Source organism: Ictidomys tridecemlineatus, chromosome 2, assembly GCF_052094955.1.
Source record: "Ictidomys tridecemlineatus isolate mIctTri1 chromosome 2, mIctTri1.hap1, whole genome shotgun sequence".
Classification (NCBI taxonomy): Eukaryota; Metazoa; Chordata; class Mammalia; order Rodentia; family Sciuridae; genus Ictidomys; species Ictidomys tridecemlineatus.
Window position 1 is genome coordinate 117,984,106 of NC_135478.1, and position 19,106 is coordinate 118,003,211.

Genomic DNA, 19,106 nt, shown 5'->3' on the forward strand with positions numbered 1-19,106 from the left:
GAGTCTGGATTCTGTTCTCTGTAAGGAGGGAAGCCAGTGAGGACACCAAGAAGGGAAATGACACAACCTGCTCTTAAGTTCTGAGATCCTTCTGGATTTGTGAGGAACATTAATTAGAACAAGCAAGAATGAATGGTGGTCAAAATTTTTAACTCAAAATGGATAACAACCTAAATATAAATGGAAAATAAAATTCTTCCCAAAAAAACATAGATGTAAATCTTCATAACCTCTGGAATAAGTAATATTTATAATTGACACTAAAACATGAACAATAAAAGATAAAAAAAAAAACCAATAAAGTGAACTTCAACAAAATTAAAAACATTTAAAGCTTTTAAAGATACTGTCAAGGTCTGGGGTTGTGGCTCAATGGCAGAGCGCTTGCCTAGTACGTGTGAGGGACTGGGTTCAATCCTAGGCACCTAATAATTAATAAAATAAATAGAATAATAAAAGAAACATAAAATAGAGGTATTGTGTCCATCTGTTACGAAAAAACAAAAAAGTAAAAATAAAAAGACACTGTCAAAGAAGTGAAAGACACCCCATAAAATAGAGGAAAAAAAACTACAAATCCTATATCCATTAGATATTAGTATCCAGAATATATAAAGAACTCTTACAATTCAGAAACAAAGAAACTCAAGTCAAACACAGGCCAAAGATTTCAACAGAGAGTTCTTCAAAGACATACAAATAACCAAAGTGCACAAAGATGATGTTCAATACCATTAATCATGAGGAAAATGCAACTCAAACCAAGTAAGGTACCATTTCTCCTCCCTCCCCCCGCCAAACAGAGGGCTATAATCACACAGATAATAACAAGTGTTGGTGAGGTTATGGAGAAAATGGAATCTTGTATCCTCCTGGTGGGAATGTAAAATGGTGCAGCTGCTTTGGAAAATAATTTGGCAGTTCCTCAAAAGGTCAACCATACTTATATGACCATCTTATGACCCTCCAACTCCACTTGCTGGCTCTCTACCCTGGAGAAATGAAAACACATTCACACAAAAAACTATGTCCAGGGCTGGGGCTGGGGCTGAGTGGTTGAGCACTTGCCTGGCATGTGTGAGGCCCTGGGTTCAATTTTCAGCACTGCATATAAATACATGAACAAAATAAAGGTCCATCAACATGTAAAATAATAATTTAAAAAAACTTATGTACAAATATTCACAGCATTATTCAGAATAGACAAAAAGTAAAAACAACCCAGATGTCCAACACAAACAAAATGTGGTATTTTTACACAATGGAATATTATTGGCAACAAAAACGGCAGCACTGATACGTGCTTTAACATGGATGAGCCTCAACAGCATGCTAAGGAGAAGAAGCCGACCACAAAAGGCACCTCTGTGGACAGGGACTAGGGCCAGGAGCCAGAGGAAGGGGTAATAGACAGCGCCTACAAACAGCAACAGGGTTTCTTTTTCTTTTTACACTGTAGAAGATATTCTCAGATCAGATAGAAATGGTAGTTGCACAATTCTGTGAACACCACTGAGCCCTTTGAAGGATGAGTTTATGGCAGTAAATTATCTCTATATTTTTAAAAACCCAAATGAAAACGAGCAAACTGGATGTCTACACAGCAGTCTGGAGACGACGGGAAGGGTCGAGAGAGAGGTGACGGTGACAGTGACTTATGTGTGTCAGACCAGCAATGGAGATGGAGGAAGAAGAAAAAAGAGAGCATAAGGGAAAAAAAAAGAAAAATGGTTTAAAATCTGAATTTGTGGAAAAGGAATAAATGGAGATTAAACAACAAAAACAAAGTATCTTTCACCTAATAAGAGAAGAATAGTAATGAAAAAGGAGATAAACCATGAAGAGGAAAAAACATAATTCAGAAAATATTTCTGATGTCCTTCTGGAATAGAATTACTCTCAATTCAGAAAACTTCCCACCATGTGACACATGAAGTGACCCAACTACATACAAAGAAAAAATGACATGCCCACAATGACTGACGTTTGACTCAGGAATGAATTGATTATTTATTGACTCGTTACTTGTACAATATGTTCTCTGAATATGAAGCATCGTCCACATTTATATTTTCTGGCGACTTAAACTTCTCCTTTTTAAACATAACTTAAGTTCCTGGAAAATGATTACTTTTTGCTTACAAAAATGAACTCTTACCTTGAATAAACATGAAATTTTAAAATGACTTTCAACAAAACCCCTGCTGTTTTAACTTCTGGAAAACAGGGCCATTCTAGAGCTGACAAAGCTTTACAATCTATCATCCAGGACTGACTGACGGTGGTGATGGCATAATGCTTACAAGAACTGAAAAAGAACAAAGCTTTCCCCAAGAAGTGACAAACTAACAAAAAGAACAAAAAGGACAGATCAGTGTGTTGTCTCGGGACAGCTGAGCTTTCTCTCTTAACCATTTCAATAGCTACAACACATTTCATTGTTCTGCTTCAAATTTCTTTGCCTAGCCAGGTATGTTGGTGCACGCCTGTAATTCCAGAAACTCTAGAGGCTGAAGCAGGAGGATCACAAGTTCAAGGCCAGTCTCAGCAATTTAGCAAAGCCATAAGCAATTTAGGAAGTCCTGTCTCAAAATAAAAAATAAAAAAAGGACTAGAGATGTGGCTCAGCAGTTAAGCATCCGGCTCAATCCCTGGTCAAAAAAAACAAACAACTTTGCCCACTAAATTGCCTTCCTTCACCATCACCTACTATAGAAAGTCTGTACTAAACAAGGAAAGATACTCAACACTGTTGTAGAAAATGAGGTCCAAGACAAATAATGGAAATATATGACCAGGTGTCAAAATGAGTGAAAGGAACAAAAAGTGATGAGTTGAGGGAAGAAAGGTTAATATAGCACATGAATAGAATTCAAGAGGCCAAATGCCTCTGCACACAAAAAGGCCCAACATTAAAAAAAAGTGTGAAGGACTGAACAAACTGAGGCTGGGGGAGCAGGTGGCACTGAACAACTGACAGGTTACTTCCAAAGGACAGCAAAGAGACTGACCTGCTTAGAAATAAGGATTTTTGTTCTGAATGGAGGTGTAACAACTAAGGTCACATGAATAATCCTGACGACCTTGCTAAGTTTATTTTGGAGGACTTTAGACTTAAAGGCTTGTGAGAAATGAGATATGGTGGAACCTGAGATTCCAGAAGATTGCTCCATGTAGCCCCATGGCACTCACTTCAGGAATGGGAAAATATGCAGACTCTCCCTGGGGATCAGAAGCAAAGCAAAATGGTTAAGAGGGCAGCCTCCAGATCACAGCTGAGATTCCTGTCCTCTGCCTGCTACCAAAACAGCAGTGAGATGGGGCCAGTGATGAAGTTTCTGGGAAAACAGACTTATAAAATGTCCCTTGTCGAGTCACTACTTTGGGGGTTAGACACCTTGTGCCAAGACTGTTTCTCAATCTTCTGGTTGAGATCAAGTATACACGCTTAAAGTAGTATTCTGCTAGTGGGAAAGCACACTAGCCAGGGAATTCGGAGACTTTGGTTATTAGGAGTAAAGTGAACCTCAAAATTCCAAGCACCTCAAGTGTAAAATGAGGTGCTGATAGCCTCAGCCAAACTGTGAAATGTCACTGATGATGTTACACGGGACAGTGCACACAGTGTGGGTCAACTAATGGGATCAATGCTGGGAAAGAAACACATCCTGAAGACACAAACCTTAACTCTCCCAGGAAGAGAGCTCCATTAAGTCTCCAGAGAGGGTGGGTGCACCTTTAAAAAGCTAACCTCATGCCCCTGAGGAAACTAAGGGGATGTGCCACCAGCCATGCTCTGGGTCGAAGTTTTCTTGCAGTACAGCAAAGGCCTCAGCTCCTATTGCTAAATTAGGTGTTCTGAAATGAGACAGAAATTTGTCCTTCCACAATATAGTTGTCCTGTGTCCAATGTGCCTTCAATGTGAACTTAGGAATTTGAGTACCAGCATCTGATAGTCCTGGCCCCAACAGCCATCCTCCCTCTCAGGCTGACCACCAATCCCTGACTTGTCTTATCAACGGGTAGGATGCTGGCCCTTTCTCATTCTTACCTGAGTGGATGCTCCCTTCCCTGTCCTGTCTCCCACCTCTCTGTGCCTCCATGCTCAGCTGCCACCTGTGCCACACAGTCTCTCCACCCAATCTGTTCCCCTGTTCCTTTTCATGGGAGACCTGGGTTCTGGTCTTGTTGTCAGACACCCAAGACTGCCACTTCAATCAAAAAATCACCATCTTGCCACTTATTGGCAATGTGACTGTGGGTAAACATGTGCCTTGGTGTCTGTCTTCTTATCTACAATATGTGCACAGCCTTTTTCACAGGACCATAATGATGGGTAGGAAACAAGTGTGGGGAAAGGATAAAACTAAAGGGTGCTTGGAATGATGTCAGCTCCTTCTAGGATTGAAGAAGCTGTTCCAAAAGCCCAAGTGTGCAGGCAGGCTGGCCTCCAGGGAGCCAAGACTTTATTTAATCCACTAAAAGCCTAAAAGGAATTTTGAACCTCAGGCCCAAATAAGCTCTTAAGTAAGAATATCTTACTGACCATATTTATAGGCCTCTTCAACTAGACAGAGTTATTATTTATGGCTGTAGTGCTACCTAAATCAGATGTTTCAGAAGTGGTATTTAACAGTCTTTCTCTTTCTCATTAAAAAAAAAAAAAAAATCACAAAAGAGTAAGAATGTTTTTAAATCACCCACATCCTACAATCAATTGATAATCTTTCTTTTCATCTTAATAAATCTTTCTAGGCTTTTTTCAGATTAGTTTTTTAAAAATGTGAAATGTATTATATATACATGCATTATTCAGCAACTGACCATATGATAATGTGGCAAGCATTGCCAACAATCAAACTCTTACTATTTCAACCAGAGGATATCAGGAATCTGTTTCAACCTATCTTATTTACATGGAACGCTGATTTTAAAAGGTCTCACAGCTGGGTGCACTGCTGCATGGCCTGCTATCCCAGTGCTTGTGAGGCTGAGAAAAGAAGAGGATGGCAAGTTCAAAGCCAGCCCCAGCCACTTAGTGAGGCCCTAAGCAACTTAGTGAGACTCTATCTCGAAGTAAAAAATAAAAAAGGGCTGGGGTCGTGACTCAGTGTTAAAGCACACCTGGGTTCAATCCCTGTTATCACAACAAAACAAAACAAAAGGATATCACAGACTAATAGAGAGCTTATATACTTATTGGTTCATTTTACAATTACCAGAAAGAGTCCAACATTTATAAAAGGAACTCTAATGTGTCAAAAGAAATCAATTAATGTGTGAATTAAAACTTTAGAAAAGTAAAGCTAAGTATGTATAAGCAACACTATCATCATTCATCATCATTAAACTGTGCCATATGGAATACCCAAATATTCTGTCAAGAGATACTTCTTTAGATATTTGTTGCTAACAAATTTAAAGACACCATAAGTCAATCTCTGGATAACTGATTGATCAGTCACCAACTTCACTATTTCTCAGGTCAAACCTGCAACAGAAACAAAGAAATGCTGTATTCTATCAGAAAATAATGATAAAATTTAAGATCTATAAAGTGATAGCCTATTTTATATTCATGTATCATCATAAACCAATCTGTAGAGTTAAACTGAGAAAATAAGAAAAATACTAATCACCACAGCTCATCTACACTGCATGGAACTCTACGAAACAGGAGCATAATTTACTGGACTATGAAGAAAATAAAAGCAAGAAGAAAGCAGAAATTGCCTCCTGCTCTTAATAACCTGGGAGATGACTGACAGAGGGACTTTTAAAAGCCACTACTCATCTTTGGCTCTTGGGTGCCTTTGGCTCTGACATGCCTTTCTATTTTAAAATATTTATGGCAAAGATAGAGATTCGACTACCAAATTTAGGAAAATGTGCAAAAGAACTTGGATAAACCAAAACAACAGTGGACAGTCAAGTTATACGAGAAATCCAACTGGTCAGTTACAACGAAGATTTTCGCCCTCACTATGAAGAGATTCAAACTTAAATAAGAGGCTAATTTCTGTGTATAAAATTGGTAAAAATTTAAACAAGAATAATATGAAAAATGAACAGTAGCAAACTCTTGGAAGGGCAATTTGGCAGTAATGTCAAAATTTACAATGAATATGCCCTCCCAGAAATCCAACTTTCACAAATTTCTCTTAGACAATAGTAATCTAAGACATAAGACTTATGTACAACAAAGTTCACTCAACCGAAACATCATTTTTAAGAGACAAAAAGTAATACCTAAAAGACTCTGTAACATAAAGAATGGTTACGTAAACTATGGCATGCACATGCTAAAAAAATGTTACTCGACTTTAAAAAGAATCACATGGATATGAAATAAAAACATGGAGATGTCTGTTTATGACCTGTTATTACACAAAAAATTAAGCAATCCGTCCAGTATGAATCTTCTCATTTTAGCAGAAAACCAAAGCTGATAAAAATTATACACATACACATGCTTATTTTTTAAAAAATCTTTGAGTAAGTACAGAAAAAATGATCTAGAAAGATAAACCCTTAAACCACTCACTGCTAGTGTTCTTTTCTGTGGGTATGGATATTTGATACAAGGGCTAGGGACCAAGTTGTCTTAAAGTTCTCTTTGTTGTTTGAATTTTTGTTATAAACAAACGAAATTTGTTTTTACAACTTAAAAATAACCAATAAGGAAGAAATTCTCTCAAGAAATTAAAATGCAACACATTGTCACATTGAAATAAGAAATGTACCTCAGCATGTCTTCTAGTAAGATAGGTAGTTTTTACATAAGCTGGGAACTTATGGCCTACTGACTTAATGACTGAGCATCGAAGATGAATACCCCACTTACCTTTTCAGGTGATATATTTTGTGTGTATACTGTCCCTTTTCACCATCCTTCTCATAAGGTTCATTCTTTAAAACTTCAATTCCTTCTCCACCACCAGTCTCATTCTTACTAGCTTCTGCAACAGAGTACAGCTGCCCAACCTGATACTAAAATGTAAAAGAGCACAGATTTTCACTAAAAAATACAGAAATGTCCTATAGTAAAACCTTAATAGAGAAGACAGAGAAAAGTATATCCAAACCATGCAGCACGTGATCTACATGAAAATACAACCCAAGCTGGAAATTAACGTTTAAAAAAAGACAAACAGCAGGTGATCATATAGCTTTCAGTATTTATATATTTTATAGGATTTCCATTATTCAAAAAATGCCAGTTATAAATATTTTGTGGTTTTAACACATACTATCCATTTATGCAGAAAATTTCTTGACACTTTGTTCAACTTTTAAAAAAAAAAATTTTTTTTGTACTTTCCAAAGCATTTTTACTTCTATTGTATCACATTTAACTTCATGAAATTCTGAGGAAAGTATGGCAGGAACATAACTGTCACTGTGTCAATTAAAGCTGAGCAACCAGAATACTGTTCTCAATAAAAAGGAGGGTACAAAGTTTAATAACAAACGCTTGAAGAGTCAAAGTACAATGGGGGTCCAAATTTTAGAACTCTGTTTTTTTTTTTCCTCATGACTTACGTATGACATCCCAATTTGGCCCTTGCTCAACTAAACAGTACTGGATACCCGGAATCGGAACTTTAAAACAAAAGTCTTCAAGTAAACAGGAACTGCTTTAAAAATATCATAAATATACGAGTATTACCATAAAAGGCAGTAACTTGCTGACAAGTTTTTCATTAGTGAACCTCAATTCTCAGTGACCTGCACCTACATTTGTGAGGAAACAGCACTGTCCTCTGTCACTATCAATTCCCATAAGCAACAAAAAGCAAAGTTCTCATGGTTTAACTTGTTCTAGTGATGAAGCCACAGCACCAAACCAGCTCCAATCTCTTCAAATCTGATAAAACTTTTTCATTCCAATGAAAACAGCTTAAAGAAGCATTTTTTTCTTTATATTATCAAAGTAAAGGCACAAAAATCTATCTCCAAGAACTCATAATCCAAAATTAAAATCTGATTTAAGGAAATAAGAGTCACTATAAACTGAAAATATTAGTATCTAAAAAGCTTGAGGGGATACGCGCTGAGATGGTGGCTCAGTGGCAGAGCACTTGCCTAGCACATGCGAGGCCCTGGGTTTGATCCTCAGCACCACATAAAAAGAAATAAATAAAATAAAGGTATTGTGTCCAACTACAACTATTTAAAAAAGAAAAAAAAAAGGATGCTATCTTGCAGATTAATTTAAAACACACACACACAATTTTACTCAATTTGGAAGGGTTTAGGAAGCTGGAACCAAACAAATTTCTTACATAGTCCAAAAATAAGTGTCTAGGGACTTTAGACTGCAAAGGGGCTGTTACAACACTAGGGTTAGTCTAGTCACACCACAATCCTTAAGTCCTTCAGAATGTACTTTTCGACACTGTCATATACATAAACAGGATGAAAATGTCTCAACCAAAAGGTAAATTTGGTCTTGATCAACACAGAGTAAGAAAGTTCACAGAGACAACTAAATAACCATATCCAAAAGAAGTGATTGATGTACTGATAAATTGTGGCATGCTACTAGGCCTTCCTCTTGTTCTTATTTTAAGAATGATTTCAACCAGGCAGGGTGGAGCACACCTGTAATCCCAGTTGTTCAGGAGACTGAGGCAGGAGGATCGTGAGTTCAAAGTCAGCCTGCGCAATGGCAAGGTAATTAGCAACTGAGAGGTCCTGTCTCTAAAGAAAATACAAAATAGGACTGTGGATATGAATCAGTAGTTGAGTGCCCCTGGGTTCAACCCCTGGTACCAAATACTAATAATAACAATTATTATTATTATTTCAGTAGAGACAAGAGACATGCTTAGTAAATCTGAACAAAAGGCTATAAGTAGTGTGGGTGACAATACCAAGACTCAGAAAGATTTCAACAAACTGATTCAACCAGCTGAAACAACAAAAAAAGCCTAACAAAAACAAATGTCAAGTTGCACATTTAAGTTCAAAACAATCAACTGTGCAAATAAACAGGGGTCCTGACTTGTCTCCACTGTGCTATAACACAGTAAGACGTCAAACAATACTGGGAAACCACTACTGGGACCCACAAAGCTGTGCTCATGTCTACATCACTCAGGACCAGAAGGCTACTGGCTACTCTTTTTCAGTTCCTGCGTTTCCCCCCATCTTCTGTCAGCTGTCACCTCTTAGGTTATCAGTTTATTTTGTCCCACTTCCAATTCACTGCTTCTAATCTATTGACAGCTCTAGGAAAACCAGACAAGTAAGTAGGAACTGTGTGCAAGTAACACAAGGCCCCGGGGAGTTTTATGAGGCCTGCTACTCATATCTTCAATTAACAGACAGCTTTTTCTTTTTTTCATCATTTCTAGCTCTACTACAAGTGGCTGCAACTGCAGGACACAGTTCCTCTATAGGTGATCTATTTCTATGGCACACACAAATCAAGAAAGATAAGCTGTCCCAGTCAGATGTTGGTCAGACTGTGTCTGGAACACTGTTTTCAGTTCAAGGAAACAAATATGACACACACAGCCATGTGACCTGTTGGGGAGGAAGCCTAGAGGTCTCGTTATATTAGGCCAAATAAATGTGCTGGGATGTTTAACTTCATGACCTTTGAAACTGGAACAAAAAGTCTTGGCAGGTAGTGGGGTTGGCAGGAGAGCCACCATCAGGAAGTCTGAAGGGGTACTATAAGCAGAACAGGGCAGACTCTATATCCAAACCCAAGTGGGGTGAAGTGTGAACAACAGTCAGACATTAAGGGAAAGCAGATTTTGGCTTAAAGAAAAGACAAATGTTTTAAAATGCCCAATAGTAAAGCAGTTGCTTTTATAGGCAGCCAGCTACTTAACCTGAAAAGCTCTTCAGTTGAGGCTGGAACCTCATTTCCCTGGGATGGTGTAGAAAGAATCCCTGCACTGGTTAGACTCTATTCTTTTGGGGGACTGAACTGAAGGCACTTTACCATGATGCTACATCCCCAACCCTTTCCTAAATATTTTGAGACAAGATCTAGCTTAGTTGCTTAGGGCCTCTCCAAAATGCTGAGGATGGACTTGAACTTGCCATCCTCCTACCTCAGCCTCCTGAGAAGCTGGGATTTTATTCTTCACATTCTGCAAAAAACAAGGCAGTAGAACAGAAATTTGTTTGCAACTGATTATCTATAATATACCACAACTCATATTTTGTTACAAAACTGGAATTAAAAAAAATGAACACTACCAAGAAATGAGTTTAGATAAACACATCAAAATAAATTATGCCAATAATTTTCAGAAGAAAGACTTACCTCCTGAACAGAACATGGCAAAACCACACGGCTAAAATAACAAAAGAAAAAAATACGTATTACACTTTAATGGCTTTAAACACAGATCTCTAAGATTTAAAAAAATCTTTTACTTTAAATCCAATGATACAATAGATAGGACTCTTAAATCTGAAAATAAAATTATGTCATTTATCTAAGAGAGACTTTGCAATTCCCACAACCCTAAATAAAGGTTTCTAAACTACAGGAAAAAAGCTACCTCCCCTGAATTCCAATGATCATTTGTACTAAGTGTCCTCATTGTTCCAGGACCCCAAAGATGCAGTTGCAGCAATTCTTATAAGTAAAATTAAACAAGAAAAAAAAAAACTCATCATTGAAAATTGCAGGGTACAGAATATATTATCTGCCCTCATGAAATTTTTAGATGGTTTCATCGACCATCTATATGCTGTTCGTTTTGTTTTTATGACACTTCTCAAAGAATATGTATTTTGAATTTCATAAAAAATGTTTCCAGAAACTGTTTCTCTAGTACCCAATTGTTCAAGTGTCATCAGGTAAAAATAAGTAAGGGATCCTTTCAAATTAACACACACACCAAAAAAAAAAAAAAAAAGAAAAAGAAAAAAAAAACTCTTTTATTAAGGAAACTATCTTAAACTTTATAATTACAATAATTTTTTCCAGGGTAGACTCAATAAGGTTGATAGATGTTTAATCCTGTCCAAGAATTTTCTATTGGACATACTAAAAGGATATCCTTATAACTCCATTTTACCTATATGGATACAGTATTAAAGAATTATTTTTAAAAATATTATGGTGTTATTATATGTCAGAATATTGCACTTTTTCTAAGTTTTTACAGAGATGCCTTATTTCCATCCTTAACCATTTCTACCATAAAATCTGAAAACCAAAGTACTCTTTGTAGATTAATTGTCTCACAACACTGAGCTCCAAGACAGCAACTTCCTTTTCCCCTTACTTGGTTCTCCTTAGTCTTTTATTTAAAGTAAAAAAAAAAAAAAAAAGCGGGGGGGGGGGGGCAGAAAAACAACAACAACAAAAAAACAACCTCACAGTCACCTCAATTGTCATTTTACAGAAAATTCCCAATGGTTTTACTCACTCCAGTTTCTCCTCAGCTGCACTGTTTTTGTTTTTCTCCTCAAGTAAGTCAGTTTCTTGTTTACATTAGTGGCAATTTTTTTTACCTAGACATTCTTAGTTGGCTTTATTTTGCACAATGTGAAGAGGGTATTAACTGTACCCCAGGAATACTACATCTCGTTTTCATCTCAGCAGCACCTCCATCTCCTCTCCACAGTCCCCTCAAACATTTGCCCTGAATATTCACATCACCTTAATCTCCAACATGAACTGGACACGTCGCCTGTTATTTGCTCCCCTTGACTAAGGGTCACTTGTCACTCTTTCTTACTGATAATGGTGACTTAAAAACGATGACAATCTCAAAGTTACAATGGTCACTGGTTTCAATTCTCATCAAGAATAAACTTGTTCTAAGTCCCTCCATAGCTAAAAATCTCTAATCATCTTAGCTGTCCCCTCAGGGTACACACTCACTGCTCACTGTCTCAGTAAACAGGGCATAACTTGGGGGAGAAAAAGTTAGAAAGACAGAGGTGGGACATTTTCAGGGCTTGGAACACTATGGAAAGAATTAAATGAATTACAGGCAAAAAGGAGTCCTGGAAGGTTGTTCCAAGAGGTAAATGATGTAATTACAGAAGACCCAGGAGGTCATCCAGAGGTGGTTAAAAGCACTGAGGGTCAGGAGAATGAGGAATACAAGTCTTCTGGAAGGGTCTTCAAGTGTTACTAATAAAGACCTGAACCAAGGGGACTGTAGAGACAAAGGGACAGAGAGGAAAGAAAAATATTCCCTGTAGTCTCAAAAAACCAAAAAGAAATCATAGTTGAGTGATTTCAACAAATATGCACTAGCATGAAGATCCTCATTTTGTTTAGTAGCACTTTCAAAGAAATTTCTTTCACAAAACGAAAGTGATTAAGACATTCAGAGTGATGAGTCAAGAAACTTCTTCAAGATTTGCTTAGTAAAAAGTAAATGGGAAAAGGAACTGACAGGTTTTGATTTTCCATTATTATTCTAAAAGCAAAATTCAATTTTCAGAGTAATTTGAAAATTTACAAACATCTCTGAAAATCCTTGTGAAATTTTTTCCATTACACTAATGGCAACTTCATCTACTGCATTAGTAATAAATGGACGGGAACTCACCCACGCTCAAAGTAATTCCTGACTTTTAAATTTTTATCAAAAATAGAGTTTTCTAGGACAACAAATATTTGCCGAAGTATTTTAGTTTACCAATGTCTTTATATAGGAATGACTAATTCACTCTCCCGACCAAAACAATTTCAGAAAGATGACTGGAGAGTAGAAAGAATCATTTTTTCATTCAACCATACGAGTACTTAGACTATGCTAGACCATATTCCATACTAGACACTGGGAATGAGTTAAAAAAAAAAAAAAAAACAGCCCTTAACTAAAGAAAAGTCTATAAAGAAAAAAAAAAAAAAACCACCCTGGGAAAGACACACAAGAGAAGTAAACATCCAGAAGGGCAATGTACACCTTACGAAAAATAATCAGACTCAGGGCACACTTCAACTTTCGTTATTTCAGTGCATTTAAATTTTCATAGGGAAAGGAAACATTTGCAAAAAGACTAGTGTGCAAATTCTCAGCAGGAAATACTTTCCATGAGCTATGTACTACTTACAAAATTGTCAAAGGATCAATTGAAAACTTAAATTCACATTTTGGAGGGAGAAGATAATTCCAACAGAAGAAAAAAAATGACTAGATATCTGACCTAAAAGCAGTTCTACAACTCTCTATGGGGCTTGAACCCAGACAATTTCTTCCTGAATTATATCCTCAATTTGTCTTAATATCTGCTACTACCTACATCATATATTAAAATAACAAATGCATGATACATTGTTATAAGAAACTTGGAAGTTTTATATAAACCCAAAGTTCAGTATTATAAATGAGCTTTAATTAGAAAACGTCACTCTACAACAAAATACAAAAACATCTTTTCACAAAATTCTGTCACTGACAAAAGTTGTAGTTTTTCATCAATTCAGGAAACAAGTGTTTGTTGAGCATCCACTATGTGCTAGGGATGGTTCAAGAATCAGGGGGTAGGAAAGTGGGGAAAATGGGCAAATTGGTGGACCTTACATGTATTAAGAATACACCTAGCGCTGTGGCTGTGGCTCAGTGGTAGAGTACCTGCCTAGTAAGTATGAGGCACTGGGTCCGATACTCAGCACCACATAAAAATAAATAAATAAAATAAAGATATTTTTAAAAGACAGAGAATACACTAGGAAAATAGGAATTCATTTGAGCAAAGACCTAAAAATGATGAGTAATTGAGCCAGCAGAAGCATATTTCAGGCAGAACAAAAACCAACAGGTCTTCAACAGAGCTCATAGTTAGATCAGTGATGGAATCTTTTGAGGCTGGACTGGGCACAGACAGGAAAAGTAATCAATGGGACTACAGCAAGGAAAAAAAAATCAGATAAGGCCTTGCAGGCTGTTGCACAGACTTTGACTTTTATTCTAAAGAGACAGTGTGTCTTTGGGCGGTTTTAAGCAGGGAAGTGACATGAGTGGCTTTTTAAAGATTAGACAATTAACGCTACAAGTAAGGTGTCTGGAGACAGTTAAATTACATCAAAAAAAATTTTCTTAAAGAATTTGGAATGAAAACGTGAATTTGGGAAGAAAACAAAGAATGGGCCAAACTAAAAAATCCCAAGCTGCCCCAGAAAGGGAGGCTGAAGTCAGGAACCAGGTGTGACAGCTGAATACTGACAACCAGATTTTCTGCGATGTTAAAAGACCCCGACAGTTGGGGAAAAAAAAAAAAACTTAAGTTTTCAACAAAATCCCTTGGCCCTGCTGCACCCGACAACCTCTCCATTTGACAGTGAATGGGTCTAACGCCCCACCTTAACCAGTGAAGCAGATGGGTCCTCTAGAATCAACCCATCTAAAGACCTGGGGAGTGATACTCCCGAGCAGGGAGGAAGCTCTCGTGCCAAGGCACCTAGCTGCCCGGCGGAGCACGGCTTATCGGGTCTCAGGACTGCCGCAGAACTTCAGGGCGCCAAGCTCCCGAAGGTAGGGATGCCTTCACCTGGCAATCGCATCTCCCGCGGGTGACAAACAGACTCCACCCCGGGCGACAAATCACTGTCAGACCACCGCGTCTTCCCCCACCCCCGGAAGCTGCGGCTCCGTCCCACCGGTGGGCCTGGGAACGGGCCCGGGCCCAGACCCAGACCGGGGGTGGGGAGGGCCGGGGAAGAGGCGGGTCCCAGCGGAAACTCCCGGCCGCGCCTTCCCGAGCCACGCGCCGGGGCCCGCACGCCGCCGCCTGCGCCCGGGGGAAAAAGGCGGCCGTGTTACCGCGGCAACGCCCGGAGGGCCTGGGGGGCGCGCCGCTGAAGGCCCAAGGGTGGGCCGGGGGCGCACGCCGAGGAGCCGGAGAGCGGCCGGGGAGCGGCCGGCCGGGAGCTCACTACGCTTTAGGAAAATTTCGCCATTTCTCAGTCAATGAATCTTCCACAGTCATCGTCCCAAACCCTCCTTCGCGCCCACCGATCCACTCACAATTCCTTAATCAGCACCATCTTCCCGGAACCCCCTCACAGCTGCCGCCGCTACCGCCGCCTCTGCCGCCACCACCGCCGCTACCGCCTCTCAACACGCATGCGCGGCCCCGCCTCCCTAGCCGCCGAGCCACTGCTACGCCTGCGCGTCCACACCCTTCCGCCGCGACCCGTTGCGTCAGCGCGCCAGTAGGGGGTTAGCTCCGCCCAGTTGCACGCCCCAAGGGGCGCACGAGGCCTCCCCGGCATCTACGCAGAGCGCTGGAGAGCCAGTGCCTTCTATTGCGCCTGCGCGAGAGGAGGGCGCAAGCCTGCCTGCTTTCAGTGACTCCTCCCACCAGCGGCCGGCGCTCTAGGCACGTGTGCAGCCTACGCTTTCCGGTGAGTGTTTCAGTAGGTTCCCTGGAAGGCATTTTGCGGCTGTTAGTGCTGTGCTCTCCCTGCTCGGAGAGGAGCCCCTCTTAGCTGCCCCTCAGTTCCTCAGGCCTCCCTGCAGATTTCTGACGGGCTCTGGATGCCGGCCTTGCGGGGTCTGCACCCTCCGGGTTCTGCCGACCTGGAGTCCGCAGGAGGCTGTTCCGGATGCCCAGAAACTCGCTGTCCTCGCAGGTCCTTGCCCCGACTGCTAGTCCCCCACAGAGGTGAACTAAACCAGTTCTACCGGCCTCTCACAAGCTTAATTCACCATTCCCCGTGTATGTAATTGTGGAGTAAATAGCTCCTTACAGTACAAATGCTAGTGGATTTACTGAGGCAAACCAAAAGATTCCTGAACTCACGCAGTGGGTGAAACCCTTATTGCACCAGTTGATACAACACAGCCCTGGTCAAAGAGCGTCCCCTAGAAAGTAAGGGTCCTTTATCTGGGGTCTGAAGACGTTTTAGTGAGGCTCCCAGGAAATTTGTGAACCGCCAAAATTCATGCATCGTTTCATGTTTTTGCACACTTTTCTAGGATCTATGGCTTCATTTGCTTTTGTTTACTCAGCATTTTGTCTTCCCATTTTTCCCTCCTTCTTCCCTTCCAGGATGATCTTCATTGAAAGTATTTCCACAAAAACTAGGAATATTTCCAAGAATGCTTTAATTTTATGGAATATAAAAGCGTAGAACATAATATTGTGCCACTTTGAGAAAGGCAAGGTTGGTCTTTAGAGTAGAGAGACTTGGCCTGAATCTTCCAACTCAAGATACATGTGTCTCTCAGATGCTCAGTTGAAGGGTCTGAAAAAGAAGACAGATCTGTGTGCAACAGATTTGTTTAAAGGAATGAAGTACCTTTGTTACATATTACCTGATGTATAATAGATGTTCAGTGAATGGGAACCTTTTTAAAAGTTTCCAGAGAGCGGGTGCAATAATTTAAATTAAGATGTAAACCCTGAACAGCAAGATGGCAGGATAGAGGGGGTCATGTTCCAAGCTGCTCTGTAGTATGAAATCAAGAGAGCAGACAGACAGTTTCTCCATAAGGTGAGCAAATGAAAAAGGGAGGGGCTCTACTGGAATTTAAAACTGGACATTCAAGGCAGACAGGGGTCATAGGAGGTTGGATATAATAAAATAAGGCAAAAATCCCTAGCAGCACAGCCACTGCCATGCCAAGCCAGAAGCACCACTCAGAGCGGAACCCTCTGTGAGCACAGCGCAGAGAGAAGGGAATTAAAGGAACCCACATTTTGGGAGGTCTCAGGTGTGTCTGGCCATGGACCGTTAGAGATCAAGGACATCACCCAACAGACCTGAAAGATGTGCTGCATGATATCTGTTTGCAGGGAAAGAAGCTGCCATCTCTCTAGACAGTGAGCAGAGGACAGGGAAGGAACTATTTTGCAGCCACATGCAGAGGCTGGCATTTGAGAGAGCTAATTGCTGGCAAACCCAGGTTTGGCCTGAAATAGAGGCCTGGTAAACACACACCGCATGACACAGAGTGTGCTTACGTGACCAAGAAAATCAAAAGTGGAGAGAGGTTTACACAGGGAACAACTGGGGGTGGAAACCCACCCAGTTCTACTGCTCCCTCTGCTATCCAGCTGCTTGCCAGACAGGCTGGGAGAGACGCATCTGGCCAGGAACTCAGAAGGGCTGGGGCAGGAGAGATTGTTTGGAGACTGAACCCAGGACCAGGAAGCATGGGGTCTGAAGGTGATGTAGAGACTAAGAATTGGCTCCCCCACTACAGGAGTGGAACCCAGGTAAGATCCCGGGAGTGCAGTCCTCCAACGTGGGCTAGCAAGTACTGGGCACTGAGGTGCACTGATTTAAAATCTCCAGACCAATTGACATTTAGAGAAGAGCCTGCAGCCCACCTAAGACTAAATCCCGCTTTCAGGAATTCCACCTACAGGATTACCTCTCTCACTCCAGCAATCCAGAGGTTTCAGCATCACACTCCAGATGGCCCTATCTAAAACTGCTGAGAAGAGAAGCTGAGAATATTTTGAACTCCAAAAGAAAACTTAACTTTTTCATCAAGATTTTTTTCTTTTCCTTTTTTAAAAATTCTTTTCCTTTGTTTAATTATTATCTTAATGATGCCTGGATATTTATACATTTTCATGTATTTTTCTCTTTTCCAGCATTAGTTTTTTGTGAATTCAAATGTTCAATTAGTATATTCTAGTTTTGTTTTGTATTACTTTAATATTTTTTTAATTTTTAGTTTGTATTTTTTTTCCTCCTACCTGTTTCCCTTGATTCTCTTTTCTTCTAATACCAACTTTAACTGGTCTCTCCTTCACTGTTTCTCTAATTTTTTACTTCTCTCTTCCCTTATAATCATCACATCTTTTCTTTTTAAAGAGAGAGAGAGAATTTTTTAAAATTTATTTATTTATTTTTTAGTTTTTGGTGGACACAACATCTTTATTTTTTATGTGGTGCTGAGGATGGAACCCAGCACCCAAGCGCATTACGCTTGAGCCACATCCCCAGCCCTCATCATATCTTATATCATTTCTATTCTCTCCTGCTGAGGGCCATTGCCAAGTAGGAATGACACATCGAAATTTCCTTGCCAGCGTACCCCATGTTAAATGGACTTGCCTTGGAAATCCGCTGTGACCTTGCATGTGTGTTTGAGAAAGGTGACCCTGCTCAAGGATGAGGGTGGATCCAGGTTTAAGGTGTATCCTGCAGGTTTGAGGAAGTATCCCGTTCCTTGGGTTTAGGGCGTTCCCGGTTTAAGACAAGTTTAGGGCAGTTCCAGGTTTAAGTTTATTGCTGCTGGGAATAGGGCGTTCCTGCTGCCTGAGTTCCCGTTGAGTTGGAATTGAGAAAGTTTTTGGGACGTGAATTGGCGGCAGAACTTGGATTTCCCCAGAACGTGTTTGTAGAGGGCCGGTGTGAGTTCGGGAATAAAGGATTGCTGTTTGAATCCAAAAGATGTGTGGTGGCTCGTGATTCAGTGCCCAGCCAAGACTGTGGCACTTTCCTTGTCCACCATCTGAAACTATAAACCCTTTTGTAAACTGGCTGTTTTTATTGTAGGTAATAACCAATCACAACATTTCTGTTTATTGTGATAATTAACATTGTAGATATTATAGTAGAAACTCTTTGGTCTGGGTCCTGGGTTTGTGGCTCAGTGGTAGAGCACTTGCCTGGCATGTGTGAGGCATTGGGTTCGATTCTTGGCACAGCATATAAATAAATAAATAAAGATACATCATCAACTAATAAAATTTTAAAAAAAAAGAAACTGTTTGGTCTAATGCTGTATATTGTTTGCATTGGTTGTTGTTGTTATTTGTCTCTCCCTAAACAGTGAGGTACCAGAAAACTTCAGGGACACTATAAATCCACAGCATAGAAACTCTACTGCCACAGTTCCATACTGGTAAATGGGTAGACACACAAACAACATGAAAAAGCAAGGGAACAAATCGCCCCAAACAAACCAAGATGCTTGGGCTGGGGCTTGGGCTCAGTGGTAGCGCACTTTCTTGACATGTGTGAGGCATTGGGTTTGATTCTCAGCACCACGTATAAGTAAATAAAGATCTATCAACTACGAAAAAAATTGAAAAACAAACCAAGATACTCCCACAACAAAATCCATTGACACCGCAGTGGAAGAAATGTCAGAGAAGGAGTTTAGAATGTACGTGGTTAAACCGATCTGTGAAGTAAAAGACTGTATAA

General features: G+C 40.0%; 1 protein-coding gene and 1 long non-coding RNA gene across 2 annotated transcripts in view; one reads left to right on the top strand and one right to left on the bottom strand.

The window, feature by feature from the left end:
- Pitpnb (phosphatidylinositol transfer protein beta) overlaps window positions 1–15,112 on the bottom strand; it is a 63,047-nt gene extending 47,935 nt beyond the window's left edge. Inside the window, exons 1-3 of the mRNA XM_005336031.5 lie at window positions 14,962–15,112; window positions 10,287–10,317; window positions 6,846–6,991 (exon numbers count right to left, since the gene is read on the bottom strand). Coding sequence (XP_005336088.1) covers window positions 6,846–6,991; window positions 10,287–10,317; window positions 14,962–14,981 — 197 coding nt within the window. The 5' untranslated portion in view covers window positions 14,982–15,112. The remainder of the gene's footprint in view (window positions 1–6,845; window positions 6,992–10,286; window positions 10,318–14,961) is intronic.
- On the top strand, window positions 14,853–18,346 carry LOC120892016 (uncharacterized). Its single transcript, XR_005736646.2, has 2 exons — window positions 14,853–15,341; window positions 15,989–18,346. It is a non-coding gene; the product is annotated as an uncharacterized LOC120892016 (long non-coding RNA).
- The last annotated feature ends 760 nt before the right edge of the window (window positions 18,347–19,106 follow it).